General features: G+C 34.8%; 1 protein-coding gene across 1 annotated transcript in view; it reads right to left on the reverse strand.

The window, feature by feature from the left end:
* OTOGL (otogelin like) overlaps positions 1 to 16897 on the reverse strand; it is a gene marked incomplete at its 3' end in the record, with an annotated part of 117429 nt that overhangs the window by 49486 nt on the left and 51046 nt on the right. The window contains exons 23-26 of the mRNA XM_019630438.1: positions 16104 to 16266; positions 11994 to 12101; positions 11103 to 11241; positions 1812 to 1946 (exon numbers count right to left, since the gene is read on the reverse strand). Coding sequence (XP_019485983.1) covers positions 1812 to 1946; positions 11103 to 11241; positions 11994 to 12101; positions 16104 to 16266 — 545 coding nt within the window. The remainder of the gene's footprint in view (positions 1 to 1811; positions 1947 to 11102; positions 11242 to 11993; positions 12102 to 16103; positions 16267 to 16897) is intronic.

Consider the following 16897-nt stretch of genomic DNA (forward strand, 5'->3'; position numbering starts at 1 on the left):
CGCCACGATGGTGTACGCTGCAGCCCCTGCTGCAGTGTCCTCCACAACTAGACTGAAGAACAAAAGGACAGCAACTTGTCTGTTCCCCTTCTCCCAACTCCCCAATAAAAAATAAATAAATAAGAAATAAAAAAATAAAGGCCATATGTCAGATCACGTCACTTCTCAACTCCAAAATTTCTAACTTGTAAAATAAGTTCAAATCTCTCACACTATTCAAGAGCCTCCATGATCTGAGACCAGCCTTCTTGTCTACTGCTCCTGCCCCGTGTCCCCTGCATTAAAGTCAGTCTGGATACTTCTCCCTGAATCCCTTCACCATTCCCCTCCTTCTACTATCCCCATATACTTCAACCAAACTAAACCACTTAGAGCTCTTCAAACATGCCATTTTATTTTTCAACTTATTTCTTCCAACACGACAATTCCTCTGTATTGAATGCTTTTCTACTCCCTCTCTTCACCTGGCTAATACCTACTCATCCTTTAAGGCTGAGTTCAAATGGTTTCATCCAGAGCATGACTTTGGAACCTTCAAAAATAAAGAACATGAAGGAGAGGAGGAGAGCCATTTCCTGAAATCCATTATTTCATTTAATCCACGTGTGAACTTAAGAAGTTGATTTTATAAACACCCCAAATTTACACATGGGAAAGCTGCAACTTTCCTAGAGTGACGCAGCTAGCAGGTGATAGAACAGAGGCTCCAAGTGAGTGTTGACTGACTCCAAAGTCTATGTTCTTAATAACTACCCTAAACAAGGTTGGTTTAGGTCTTCCTCCCAGGGGTTTCCATACCACCCTGTACACAGTCTTGCCCTAGCACATCGCACTACACATCCTTACTCACTTGAATATATTCCTCACCTGAGTGTAAGTTCCTTAAAGACAAGCACAGTGTCTTTTCACCATTGTAGTCTCAATAATTAATGCAGACTTTGGTACATAGTAGACATTATGAATGAATGAATGAATGAATACATGAATGAAAGAAATTTATTCATTCTTTCAAATTGGGCAGGCTCAAGAATGCAAGAATAAACAAGGGAGACAATGGTTCCAATTCTCACACAACTAACTAAATGGAGAAGAAGACAGCCATACTAGTAATTTCACTAAAGTGTGATGCATGTCCTAACAGGGTGCTTGAGGGCATGAGGAGGAGATCCCTGAAGGAGATCAAATATGAGACTTATCGAGTTAGAACAAGATAAATGGAAAGGTTGATCCCGGTAGGGGCAATGACTTTCATGAGAAACAGAGGTGAGAGAAAGAGCATTTGTAGAACTGATAAAAGCACCAACTTCTGTAACATGGACTTGAAGCAGAAAGAAATGAGAGGTGAGGCAGGAGAGTTGCAAGGGCCAGATTGGTGAGGCCTTGTAAGGGCGATGGGAAGTCACTGGAAAGTTTTGAAGCACTAGACTGACAAGGGACTAGATTTCCTTTTAAAAAAACCACCCTGGCTGCAGTGTGGCAGAATGGATTAGAGGAGAGGAACTAAGAGTGGAAACCAAGAGTCTAGTTTGGATTATGTTAAAATATACTCCAGGTAACAGGTGACTGTTGCGAGGACCTGAATGATAACCATGGGAATGAAGAAAAGATGACAAAATTAGAATATGGAGAATTAGAGTATAAACAAAGTGGACAAGTCAAGTATGAATGACAGAAGCCACACAAAATGACCAAGAAAAACATATCTGAATCTAGTAACTACTTACAGAGAAAAGTACCCCAAATGCTTTCTATTTTACTGTCAGTATCCTCAGGACAAGTTAAAATGATCCTAAAATTAAAAATTTACTAACCTCTTTGTAAGGAGTATCATTCAGGTAAATTTCAGTGTCCCCAGCTGAAATCAAAACACTTTTAGAACACACAATATCGTTGTCAAAGCATTTCTTGTTCTGGGTAATGACAGATATATCTGAATCATCTGCACTCTGAAATGTCAATAATATTATATTAATACAAATGTATAACATATACAATTTTTAGCTATTTTTTATTAACAAATATTAAAGAAGACCAAGATTTACAATGGTGTGTATTGAAACTGAAATACAATTTGCCTCTAAAATAAAGATAATTTTGATCGATAATGAGAATTTTATAAAAATATACCAAGATAGTTCAATCTTTAAACATTTAATATCTTCAGTTAATTTTTTTTCTAACAAAGCTTTATTTTCTATTTTATTATTATAGCTCAAATCTGTCCATTAGTTTTTTTTTTCAATTAGTACCCAAAAGGACATGTCACTTACAGAAATTTTAAAATACATATTTTCATTTTAGACAACATCTTCGTTTCATCTTAAGGGGTTTTCTGGCTAAATAATTATTTGCCTACAAGTTAAATCAAAACTGATACAAAACGTTGGCACATGTTGGTAAATAAAATAATATATATCATTTCAGGGCTTCCTTTGAACTTTACATATGTTATCTCACTTAATTATTATGATGCTTTTTGAATTAAGTATTATCTTCATTTTACAGATCAGGAAACAGAAGTTAAGAAAGATTAACTTAGCTAAATAAGGGCAGAGACAGAGTTCTAATTTTTTTTTATGCCACTTATAGAGAAGTTAGGAAGGGTCTAGCAGTGATTGATGAGAAAAGTCAATTGTAGTTTACAAGGAATCCTTAGTTTGAGAGAATATTATATAGCCCCACACACTCTAAATCTAATGCCCTCACCTCTGACCTTACTCTCACCTCCCATCAGCCACTCCCCACTCCATCCACTAAGAATAAGCTGTCTAGGATCAGGGTTTCTAATTTTTTATCCCAGTCTCATACATGGGCTTCTGTAGGCCTACAGACCCTGGAAATTCATTATAAAATGCCATTTTTGAGTATCTGTATTTTCCTAGGAAGAATGTCCATGGTTTTCATCAAATTTTTTAAGAGGCCCCGATCCCCCCAAAAGTTAAAAGCCACACTTCTCTAAGAGATCCTCCCCTAACTTGGGGAAGGTGAAAATTTCGTCAGGGAAAAGCGACATTTTTCTTTGGACTCAATACCCAATTTTGAAGAATTTACAACATTTCCCGAATATTTTTATTTTTAGACATATGAGTCAGTGCTTATTTTCAAAGTGAGAAAAATCTTTAAATGTTTGGAAATCATATCAGCCTTGATGCAAATTCTCCACACTCAGTTTTTCATGTCACCAGCAATACGAACACTAGCTCACTATATCTCTTGGTTTGTTGAAATCCTTCCCGTCTTATTGTAATTACTATAGAATAGTGCCTGGAGGATAGGTTTTCAATGAATGGAGTTGACAGAAAACATATCCCTCTGTTACTTATTTTTCCTTCCTTCATAGGAACTGAGAGCTTTTGCTTCCTTACAATTCTTTTGCAAAGCATTGCCCAAATTTTGAAAAGGAGATCAGTAAGGGTCATTAAGATGATTATGGCATTGTACTACTCAAAATATACCGCCACACTTTTCTGCCTTTATGAATGATTTTCAAAAAAGAAAAAAATACATAATTTAGGGTGGTTTCGTTTTGCTCTTCCTCTTGGGAATAGTTATTTAGATTAAGGGATGTAAAAAGCTGACTGAAACGCTTTCTATTACCATTACATTTCTATTACTTTTAACTAAAGTGCATCGATGTTATATCTGTATTCTTTATGTTAACTCAGAAAATCCAAGAAATATTCTATTATATATTGTGTGGTCTGTCTTGTAATAACATGTTATGTTGACAGTAACAAAACAATATCAATTCCTAAGAATCACATTTCTACAGTTTCCATTTCTAATGTATTTCAAGTTATATTAGGTTTGGAAATAATGCCACAGAGTTGCTAAGCAACATAGTAAGCCTGATTACAAAGCTAAAGGAATAAAGTCAACATCAGTGTGCCCCTAGGATTCCTCAAACCCTTTATTCTTAGGTACTGAAAACAATTGATGAAGAACATTCTCCCAAGTGATTCTGAAACCTAAAATGTCAGCACCTCTCAAGGTACTATATTATTTTACTTGACATCTCAGTCTGTGCACCTGTCATAGCCCCAGCCTTTTAAGAGTAACTACCCCACACAAAGTCCCTGCTGATACAGTCGCCATAGGCAGCCATGTTTTATGTACCACAGCTGATGGACCCAAAGCATTACACTCATTTATGAGCCAACAAACTTTAATGATGGCAAGAAATAAACAACTCTAGCCAATTAGATTATCTCCCACATTTGAACCAGAAAATAGTGGTTTTAAAAAAAAGTTTTTGTAGTAAGATCTGAGGGTGAATGGACATAGAGAAAATAGACGGTAAAGTGGATGCTGAACTGCTGAGAGCAAGCTTAAAATATGAGGAAGCAGAAACAATGATCAAACTGAAGTAAAGATAGAGAAGAAAAAACACACACAGAGAGAAAAGAGAGTTATACAAGCAAGCATGAGGAAGCAGAGAGTAGGGCATTCACAGAGACTGTCTGAGCTGCATGAATGACATCAGAGCATCCATGAATTCCTACTACCCGGGAGGAAAAACGCCCTTCAGTTGTCACATTTATCCTGTTCAAGGATTTCCTTGGGATGTTTTTTTCCCTTAGGGTTTTACACACAAATTACCACAGCACCCACCCCCTCTACTGTTTTTTTCCTGAAACAGCAAACACTTAACCAGAATGTCACTGGGAAGGAAAACCACCCTGAGGTGCTTCACTGCAAAGGAAATCTGCTTCAAAATATGATAATAATGAGGTGGGCTATAGGGGGTGAAATACATCAGTACCAATGCCTCCCCCTTCTATGGAACTTTCCTGTTAACTGCTTCTGTAGTCAAAATCAGTTACATTCCCACAACAGAGCTTTCATTTGGCCCTGTCTTTTAGCTTCTTGTTTATTAATGACTCCCCCAAATGTAAAACAATTGAGGCTAAAGGTAATGCCTTCATTGTTGTCCTCTTAACAGCTTGTAGCATAGAGGCATAGAGTGTAGACTTAACTATTTAACTGATAAACTAATTTCAAAAAATAGAAAAGTATAAAAATAATTACTGGAAAATCTATGCCAAAGTGCTAGGGAAATGTTTTAGAAGGTTTTAATACATAGGGTCTATTATCTAAATATGTAAATTATTACAATACAAAATAAATACGAATCTTAATATCTAAGATTAATAATGGAGATGAATCTTATGGATAAAAGATCACAACCATTTTGCCTAAAATTTCCAACAAAGATATAATATTTAACAATTAGCTTACATGGATAAAGTAGAGAATTATTTAAACACTTGTTTCCTGAAAGGGCAATTAAAGATGGAATTCAATAAACTCCAAGATATTTATCTTCTTACTCAAATAGATTAAATAAATATTCCAAAGCCTTCTACAAAGTTTTGCTCAGATAATTCTAAAAATTAAATAAAATGAATATAGATTCATTTCCATTTCAACTCTGAAAACATTAAGTATCAGAATTGGAGGGTAATTTATTTTAGATTTTATCATATAATTCAATTTTAAATTCTGGTTCTGGTTCTGGTTTTCCTGATATAGAAATGCTTAGAAAACTATAAAGAACTGATTTGGGATGAAAATATCCACTCTAATATAGACAACATATATTATACTAAATATCAGTAAAAGTCCAAATTGTTTTATTGCCTCTGATCCTTTTGTCTTCAGTATGTTTGTCATACAAACAAGATATGTAAAAACTGCACTGTTAAAGGAGGGCATGGAGAGGACCTACCTGCTGGGTGGTGTACTCCTGAGCTGGACCCGGACAATCACAGGCTCCTCACCCCCTTCCCCTGTGCTTGGATTGTACATTCTGCCCACCGTTCCCACAGTGAAAGAAGCAGTTTTCAAGGACTCAGAGTTGAGAGAGCAATGTGTTGCTGAGACCATCACTGCTGTAAGTGACTGAACCCAGTTAAAGCCTCTATATAAGCTTTTAAGATTCTGGCAAGAAGGTGTAGAGATCTACTTGAGTTACGACCGCCCAAGATAAGCCTTATATATAAGCTCCCTTGCTTATTAAAACTGCCTCCTACCAACCTGGAATGGCCTGATTTTCTTTAGTCTTTCTTTGCTCTTTGTGTACAGGGGCCCGTTTCAGATTTCACCTGGGTAGCTCCCAAGTTTGCTAACACACATGCAGCTGGAAGACAAACCACTTTAGGAATCTCATTTTAGGGAACCAAGATGATTGGCTTGAAGATGGTTAATACATGTAAGTGATTTTTATCTGGAGAAAAGTTTAAAGTGGCTGCCTATCTCCTAGTCTAAAACTTTAAGATAGTTTTAAAGTAGTTTCTCTTCCATGGGACTAACCTAGGAAAAAAAAAAGTTTTGGAGAGAATCAGTTGATAAATATGATAAATAGGAAGCCAGTCAAAAAATATCAAAAATTTTTTTTAAGGAGAAACAGCTTTGCTAGTCACCTTTAAGGATGGCCAGTGGAAGGGAAGGTAGGCAAGATAAGTAGTATATACATCATTTTTTTAAAGAAATACATATTATCAATTCTATAATGTTTTTAGAGCTTCAGTTTGTTCCTTAATTCTACAATTTCCTTTTTATTTATTTATATTACCTAGCATACATTTAATTTTTATTTTATTAATTCCATCATCTCCTTTATAACTTCTAGAAGGTAGAAAACATTTCTATTTCATGGGGAGTAACTTTTATTCAGTAAAATATATACTACTGAAGAAAAAATCGAACAGAAAAAAACCCAAGCACTAAAAAATGTACTATCTGGCATGATAATATTTAAAGACATGAAATTAGATTGCCTTGGTCAATCACTAATTTATCTTTGGTATGAAATAATTCCCTGCTCCATGGTCAAATAAAATACTTCTTGGTTTGTCAATTATATGCTGGTTAAACTATCCTAACTAGTTCTAGTTTCATTAATTTTAGTAAAAATGCCCATTATGATCTAATAAATAATTTTTGAGTATAATCCTAATTAATTATTAATAGTAAGTTTTCTTTTCTTTGGTTACCAAATTAAATTCAATAAAAGTTAAGTTTTGAAGTCTATTATTTTAAACATACCTTCTTTCTTAAAGAACATTATAAAAAAAAAAAAGAGCACTTCTGCTTTGGCAGACAAAAAGGTACATCAAGTCTAGAAGTCAAAAATTTAGACTTTTAATATTCTTCATGTCCTAATCTTACTACATGAACCATAATGATAAATTTTAATCCAGATATTAAATTAGAGATCCAAATTTCATTGGTTACTAAAAGATTGGAAGAATGTTTCCTGTGACATGTCTTCTTATATACAGGCAGACATACCTCATTAAAACTTGAAATTGAACATGATGTATTCATTTTAACAGAAGGATATAGTGGCAAATTAAAGCAATGATAGGAAATCAAGTTTATAAAGCCAAAATGCCAAACGTTAATGGCTCTTGCCTGCTAAATGGAATGGTACTGCTACATTGCAGCACTAATAGAAAGAGACTGCTACAATCAATCAGCACCAAACACAAGAATATATTTTCATTTTGCCAGGAACCAGACTTGAGACAAATATTTTACTTGAAATGTTTTATGAACAATCATCACTTGAAAATACAGTGGTAAATACTATTATTTCTCTACTAGGAAGGCAAACAATGTGTTAAGGAAAAGCCAGGCAGAACATACAGATCAAATAATTAGTTCTTAAGAGTTCACCAAACACCCAACATCTTGCTAATTTATTTGGGTAGGAAAAAAAAGAAATGGAAAGCATGATCACTGTCTTCAAAACTTTAGAATTTTCTTGGAGAAATCTGTTCTAATACAGAGTATATAGAATAGGCATGTCTTAGTTAACAATAAATAGGCCATAAAAATGTGTTTATTAAATGAATGAAACGATAATGCATAAGCACAGATCATTGTCACATAATGGAAAATGTCTGCAAAGATGGTGATATGTCGACAATGTTTTAAATTCTTTTAGTAAGTATTTTTAAACAATATTTTTTCATATACAAAATGAAAATAAAGATGGGAAAATTTTTGTTTTACTACTTAAAATGATACCATAAAAAGCACCTTCAACTAACGTTAATGATACATCCAACAGAAACATGTCATGTTTGATATGATATTGTCAACAATGCTTTCCTTTTCCTGGATGTGACTTAAAGTTTACTATTGAGAATAAGAGGAAATTTTCAAAAATAATTAAATTCAGTTTTTTAAAGAAGAAAATGCTCTACATCCTTGCTATTCTAAGAGGGGGCCCTGGAATGGAGCGTCAGAGCTGCTTGTTAAAAATTGCAGAATCTAACATCCTGCTCCAAACCCAAGGATTCAGAATCTGTACTTTACAAAATCTTCATATTATGTGCATGCACACGAAAGTTTAAAAAGCATTGCTCTACATACTTCATATTGAAGGCATGTATATCTGTTTACAGCAAATATTAGATTACTAATTAAGTGTAAACTTGTGGTTTCTGCCTTCTAGTAGAGACTGTTAAAAATTGAACAGGTAATTTTTCAGCTCTTACAGTGCTATCAGAATTGTGCTAATCCCTATGAGAACCCCAAAAGAATTGTAGCACATAGATCTGACGTAAAATGATACACAACCTAGTTGAGCAAATACAAAATAATCAGAATATAAGGAGCTGCTTACTTTTGACATGATGACTATAAATATAATAGGATGTGAGAACAAAACGGGTAAATGTAAACTGGAAATATTACTTTGAGGATGGAGAGGCAATCAGATACAGAAAATACCCTGAGAAAAGACGTAGAGGAGGGATGGAGCTAACGAAGACCCTTGAAAGACCTCATAAGGCATTTTGATTGTATGGAGACAGTAATTGAGAGTCACTGTAGTTCTTAAAAAGCAATGGCATGATAATAGTGTGAGTCGCAGAAAGATTAATAGAATGAAAAATGTATTATGGTGGAGATATACTTGAGTTGGAATGACAGAGTAGAAGTTGAGGGTCAGAGCTGTACATGTCGGGCCGGCCTAGGCTCAGTTGGTTAAGAGTTGGCTAAAGAGCACGAGCTCTGAGCAACAGGGCCACTGGTTCAATTCCCATGTGGGCCAGTGATGCTGCGCCTGAGCTGAGCTGCCAACAGATGGCAGGATGGCTTAGCTTGTGAGAGCACGTGCTCCTAAGAACAAGACTGCCTGTTCCATGGTGTGCTACGCTTACCCACAACTAAGACTGAACTTGTCACTTTGAGCTGAGCTGCCACCTGGATTGCTCAGCGGATAGAGCATGCACTCTTAACAACAAGGCTGCTGGTTCAACTTCTGCATGGGATGGTGGCTATGCCCACCCACAACTAAGACTGAACTCGGCACCTTGAGCTTGGAGGCCACGAGCTGCCCATCGGGAAGCCAGATGGCGACTGGCGCCCTCCACAACGAAGATTGAAGAACAACAACTTGACTGGTCCCCTTCCCCAATTCCCCAACACTTCCCCTCCCCCAATTCCCCAATAAAAAATCTTTTTAAAAAAGCTGTACATGTCTGTTTGGAACTCATGAGCCTGAAGGGGTGGCTAAAATTGTGCATGAACACACCAAGTATTTAGGAGAAAAAAAGCAGAAAGTCAAGAACAAGAACAGAAAAGAAGAGTTCAGTCAACATTGATTAAATAACTGTTCCCAGCACTGTGGTGTGTGCTGGTGAAATGATGACAAAGGCTTGATCTTTGCCCTGAAGTAGCCAGCTCAGTCATCTAAGGTCAGGGTTTATGCAAAAAGAAAAGAAAAGAAAAGAAAAGAAACAAAGAAATAAACCAGAAGAGACATTGAAGGACTTAAATTGCATAATATCCAGAACATCAGAGGAGGGAACTTACAGGAGTATCAGAGGCACCTAAGTATCAAGAAAAATGAGGATTTGGTACAAAATCAGTCTGACACTTGATGAGAAAGAGGTACCATTTTATGTATTCAGATCTCTAAATGGTTATGTATGTTTCCAACCTTCTCAATTTACAACCTAAATTTCAGGGGATGAGAAAATTCTAATGTAAAATTGTTTGCTAAACAAGGCTTGTCCTAAGAGGACAAATACTTGTAGAAGGAATAAGCATCATGGTGCCTTTCAAAACAGCACAAGACTAAATAAAACAAAAACCTTATAGGCAAGTTGTCATCATCTATAATTATCTGACTGCTGAATTCATTCCTAGGGATTCATTCTATAAGAAACTTAAAATTGTTCACAAAGAAGGCTTAGAATAGTACCAAAAGGAAAATTCAATAATTTAAAACATAAGCTGAAGTTTTGTTTAACTTTGGAAGTCTATAGATTTTACTGTTCATTTTCTTATTTAATCAAACATACAAAATAAGAATGTGTATACTTTCTTGACATATGCTTAGAGAACAGGATCACACACAAATAATCTAAAAGCCAGGAAAAAAAAAGAAACATGCTTTCAAGATAATCACAGGTTACCTTGCTGGAGGAAAAGCTGTCGTGTTGGTTATTTTTGTGTAATTGCTTTCCAAAGCTTACATTTTTCATTTAAAATTTTAGTTCTGGGATCAGTGATATCTAAATAATATTTGGGTATACAGAATACCCAAATACATTAAAGATACGAGAAATTTTAAGGAGTTTATCAACTATACAAAGCCCAGCCTTTACAAAAACATATCCTTAAAATAGCACATCTAGAGTTAAGAATAATATATTTTGACTGCAAGAACCGTAAACAATACATAGTCCAATGCAGGATCTAATGTCTTATATTTGTATTCATTCACCAAACTAAGCCAACAAATAAAAAACAGTTGACATTTATTGAGAAGCAGCTATGCATCAAGCACTATCTGAGAATTTTACATATGTTTATCTCATTTAATCCTAAGAACCCTGGAGATAGGTATAATTATTATCCTCATTTTACAAATGAGGAAACAGAGGCACAAAAAGTTTAAGAATTGGCCCATCGCTTATAAATAATATTTATAAGACTAGGAAATTAGTTTATAATTGTTTAACTTTTATAGGTTTTATAGGTTTTATTAATGACATAGGGATTTGAGATACCATGGCCTAGCATACTTGACTTCTTATATCTTTACATGGTTGCAAATAAAAGCATAAGTAATCATGACATACCTTTATCAAAAATACCTGGCAATCACCAATATAGTCATATTCCAGTCCATCAAAAGAATGATAATGCCGGTCCCCATATATTGTGCACACCGCTGGGCATGGAAAATATGTGCAATTGAACATGCCTCGTCGACAAACACTATTAGAAAATAACATCAGTTACCTTTTTAAGAAACGTGGCTCTAATTATTGTTTTTCAAGTGATATAAACATTGGAAGGTTTGTATTCAAGGACATTCACTGAACTAAGTCCTTATAAACATTGCCAATTCATTCTGATAACATTTATTACTCTGACAAATTAGGTATGTATTTACCACTTTGTTTAAATAAATTATCAGACACCACAACCAAGCCTAGAAATTGTACCTAGGTCACACTGAAAACAGATGATGGAATAAAACTTTAAACATAGGCATGCAGGTAGCCGAAAGACCATCAGTGCCATCTCTTATACTTGAGTCAATTTAAGTACTGTACATTAGACATGATTTTGTTCACATGCTTAGAATTTTTATCCACATTTTAAGAAAATTATATTTCTATTTTAATTTATGGTAATCTTTTGGCTTATTTACAAACAGAAGACATTCCTTTTATTGTGACCTTCGCTTTGGAATATTTATTACTTTCTTATAAACTGGAGATGTTTTTCCTATTAAATTTTCAAATCATCATATTTCACACTTTTCCTCTGGGTTGAACAAACTAAATGGTATGATCCCCCTACAGACAGTAACTCTCCAACAATGCCTGAATGCTTTTAAAAATCTTATTTACTCAGGCTTGATTTGGTTTTTGCTGAAGTCAGTCACATTAAATAAATACAAGATAATCGAAGCTAATACAATTGATTAGGAAAATTTTTGTCAAATAAATGAATCTCTTTACCAGGTATAACATGGTGTAGAAATCACTTCTCCTGAGAGGTACTCCCAATCTTTCCAGATACACGGACAGCTCTCAGGAATGTAACACTTTCCTTTGTGCTCGGCCAGTCTTCCAAATGAAGAATAAATGCTATTTAGTGTAAACTCCCAATTTCAGTTTTAAAAGAAGTCAGTCATCTTGTCATATTCAAAACCATCTATATTTATTACAGCTGTCATAGGCACATTCTATCTGGCCTATTGGGGGGTTGAATCCAGTCTTTAGCCCCTTTTTTCCATACTGTGCCTTGCATATCACAGTAGTAAATAAATGACAAGCAAATGATTAGATGCAATATTTTAACCTTTTTGTTACCACTTAATACAATATAAGGGAGACAAAAGTCTAAATTCCTGGATAAAGTGAGTTATTCTGAAACAAAACAAAACAAAACAAAACAAAAAAACAACTTAACATGGAAATAAGGGCCCCTTTCTTCAGTATTTACTACTTAAGAGAAAAGAGACTGTGGGTATAACAATTTTTTGATAAAATAGTGAATTATAAGATGGATAACATTTTCTGTTAGAGGACAGAGACAGGAATCAAAAGCTTCTTTTGTAAGAACTTATAGTTAAAATCATGAGCGTTTAGTTCAGGTGTGTTCTGAATAAAAAAATCACTATATCAAGTTTTCATTGTTGGTTTTCTTTCAAATGTTATTGCCTTCCTGGACAATTACCTCATGAGAAAGTATCTTAATATATCTATGAATACAAAAATTAAAACAAAATAATTACTCATAACCTCAAGGAAGAATTAATTTTGTTATCAAAATATTTTAATATGAAGATTAAAAAATGAATTATATAGTGTATATTTCAATATAATATAAATATATGCATATGTTTTTAATATTATTAAAATCTTTTTTCAAAAATTACTTTCATAGATAGTAAAATAATAAGAAATATAATAATTTAAACAAAATAACATAACATAATAAAATAATTTAAAATACATGACTGATAAAGTAATACTAAAATAAAAAAATAAATACCTACTAAAAATAGATAAAATATATAAAGGTTTTTTTTCTGAATTTGTTTTAAAATGGCATAATTCAATGCTATAAAAATTAATGTAAAACTAGGGAATCCTCAATTCTTGCCTCTTCTCTCAAATAGAAATAATCACATATATTCCTTTAGTGCTCTGCTTCCCTCTCATAGCTCATCTGCCACAGTATTGGAACTCCTCATTCAATGTACACATTGTCACTTAACTTTAAGCTCCACTTGGGAAGATCATGAATATCTGGTTAATGGCTGTGTCCCAATATCTAGTACATGGCAGACACACAGCTGAGTAAAGGTAAATAAATGAGCCTATGTATATAAATGATACATTATCTCATTCAGGTTTTTTTCTTTCAGACAAAAATGCCCTAGAGTCCATAATTTCTCACCTCAACTGTCCCAACCTTTGAGCCACTTTCTCTGGACATTGCATCTCTCTTTTGCCTGGGAACCCCTTTTGCTCCCCTGCTCTGCCTGCAAGACCTCTTTTCATCATTTAAAATTCAATGTAGCACAAGCTTTTCAGTGCAATCTTTTATGTCCCACTCTCCCTGTACATAGCAATTTGTACAAATGTTTATTGGAGAATTCATCACAATAAATGGCAAGTACTTCTTTAAATGTCTTAACAGAGATCATAAAAACATAGACAAAAACTAACATTTTCCAGTGCTTATTATGGCCCAGCCACTCTTCTAACCACTTTCAATACATCACTAACTCATCTAATCTTAGTGACAACCCTATAAAGTAGATTCTATCATTATCTTATACATGCATTTCCGTACCCACCATCCCTGTAGTTTAACACTCTATCCCAAACATTATGTGGTTCATAAACATTGGCTGTCCAGTTGTTTAGATGAGGGATGCCTCACCTAAATGAACCACAATTCCTATATAACCAGGCAAAGTAGTGGCTTTAAGTGGTTATGCTAATGACTGATGAGTTTTCATAACTACTCAAAACTGGAAGAAGGAACACGAAAGCTAGAAATCCTAGTAAGTTATCTCCATGAAGCAGGCTTGGGCAGTGGGATAAGGAATAATAAAAACATTCACTGAGCACCTACCATATGATTAGTGTGCTGCATCCATGCAGTGGATATTATTACACCCATTCTAAAAAGAGGAAGTTGAGACTTCAAGTGTTTAAGTAACCTGCCCAGATGTACTTCAGTTAATAAGATGGAGGACCAGTATTTGAACTCAATTCTATATAACCCTTTCTACTATATTACTCTCCATTTCTTTAATCCACAGTGATTTCTAAACCACAGTGATTTCTATAGTCCTTTTATAGTTCCCTCTGCGAACTGCAGGCATTATCAGGGGTTTCTTGGAAACAAGTTATACTAGACTTACCATCCTAAAATAAGCCAGCCAAGGTCACGTGGAAGACAATCCAAATCATATTACTATAAACAACTTTATAATAGCAAGTTCTGTATAATAAAATTATATCCAAATCAGTCAGAGGCCTCTTAGTCAATTCCAACTATGTTTATTTAATACAATAATAGAAGATGGAAGAAAATTTCTTTAAGTTTTTATAATGAGATTTGATCAGTAAATAAATAAATCATTGTCAAACTGAAGCCAGAGGTGACAGCAAATAGATATATTTTTTAAATGATAGCATCAACCACAAGCATATGAAACAAAATTAGGATGTAGCTTTATCTAATCAGTAATGCATCTGTAAGAGTCATAATCAAGTCAAATAAATCAAGCCATGTTGTGGGTTTCAATTATCTATCATAGCAAGTGTTCTATTTCCCTGGTCCTTTGTACTAAAATGTCTTCCTTGCTCATCTGCTCTAGCCTCACTTCTACCTGCCTTTATTTTCCCATGCAGGCTTGCTCTTTCAGCTTCCTCCTGTGTCCTTTCTCTCTAAAGAGATTGGTACAGTCCCAAGTTACTTGTCTCTTAGACCTATTCTAGATGGGGACTGTTTAGACAAATGCAACTCTCTGGGGAAACAAACCACAAAACCTCTCTCTTCATTGCTCATGGTTTCTATGAACTGAGCCTAGGAATCCCTTTGTGTGAATATGTTCATCAAGGAAGAATGGGTGACCTGTTTGCCTTAGGTGGCCCTCCCTCTGAGCACTGGTTCTATTCATTAGCAGGAGAGGGAGGGCCAATGTGTGCAGATTATATGTGTGCCTGCAAGAAGTTAATAGCACCGGATTCTGTCTTTACCTGCACGTGTACTAGGCATTCCTGATACTAAAGGAAATTTACAAAGATAAGGGTAGATTATACTGCCATAGAACAGTAACCCATATTTACTGAGCACACACAAACACACACACACACACACACACACGTTTCATAATGCCTAATTGAGGCTTTAAAGAAACTTGCAGAAAAATCACTCAGCTAGCAGCAGAGCTGGGATTTGAACTCTGGTATGTCTGAGCCAGAGCTTCCCCTCTTACCCACTGCCCTATGCTGCTTCTACACACCAGTTCCTGTAACATCCATTAGATAAAGTAGTTGGAATCACTATTAAAACTGAACATCAATAGTAACAGCACAACAGAATATACAGAAGATATGCACTTAAAAATTGTCAATGAAGAATAGCCCACTATCACTTTTGCGCAATTGCAGTTGAATCAGGGAGTACATGCCAAGTCCATCTTGAAATGAGTTCTCTTATCAATTTACTATATTACTTTAATACTATATTAACTGATTAATACTATTTTAATACTTTAATACTGTGGTACCTTAATAATATTGTACACACAGTATGCTTTAATAACATCATATACATAACATATGTGTGACATTATTTAATCACATGTTATATGCAGTATATAATATCGCACAGATAACATAGGTGATATGTTACATGAACATAGAACAATTATTACACTAGTCTTCTAGTTACCTACTAGAAGCGGTGGTCTGGTTGACTGGTGGTTAGCCACCAGTTAGAACAACAATTTTAGCTATTTCTGTAAATAATGTTTTTAAGTGCTCTTGTATTTTCTATTCAATCCTTAATGTTCTGTTTTATCAAAAAAAAAATAGACTTACGTTGGAGCACAAACACAACCACTTATGCACGGTGAGGATGGGGCACAAGTGAAGTTCATGGCCAGATTTGCACACGTAATCTCACAATTGACACCACCAGCTGGTAATTCAGGGTCAGGAAACCTGCAGTCGAAATATACTTTTCCCTCGGGGCAGGCGTGAACTTCAGGGATAAGGCACAGACAAAGTACCATTAAGTTTATATTTGCTCCATAGACAGATAATCATAATGAAGTGCGTTTGTCATCAAAACACAAGTCACTGTAGAATATTTTACCAGTTATTATTAGATGATTCTTTTACTCCGTGATGTTTGGTTAATCCACTTACAAACATTCTCTAGTCAGCTTCCCTTTAGTCACCTAAATTTCCAAAACCTATTTTGAGTTTGAAAGCCTTAGCTGTCTTTCAGAAGGCAATAACTAAACAACCAGTATATAATTTTCTGAGCTCAACAAACAGGGTCTTTTGATTAATCCAAACATGTGTCATCAACTTTTGAAGAATGACAGTCAGTATATTTAAACTTTACAAATCCATGCGTTTACAATGAACACATGACACTTTTAGATCTCGCTGCACCTCTGAGTCGTTATTGACATCAGTCCTCACTGTATTGTAGATGTACAGAAGTGGACATAATAATAGGTAGGTTAGGAACTATATATGCCTCCAGAAAGATTTTGGGCTCAGAGAGATTAAATAAGCTGCCTTGTATGGGGTAAAAAGGATCAAATCTTGTGTGTTCCTCAGTGAGAAATCTGATCACCTGAATTTCCTCCTTGTTTAACTCT

This window comes from Hipposideros armiger, unplaced genomic scaffold (assembly GCF_001890085.2).
Source record: "Hipposideros armiger isolate ML-2016 unplaced genomic scaffold, ASM189008v1 scaffold_913, whole genome shotgun sequence".
NCBI classification, from domain to species: domain Eukaryota; kingdom Metazoa; phylum Chordata; class Mammalia; order Chiroptera; family Hipposideridae; genus Hipposideros; species Hipposideros armiger.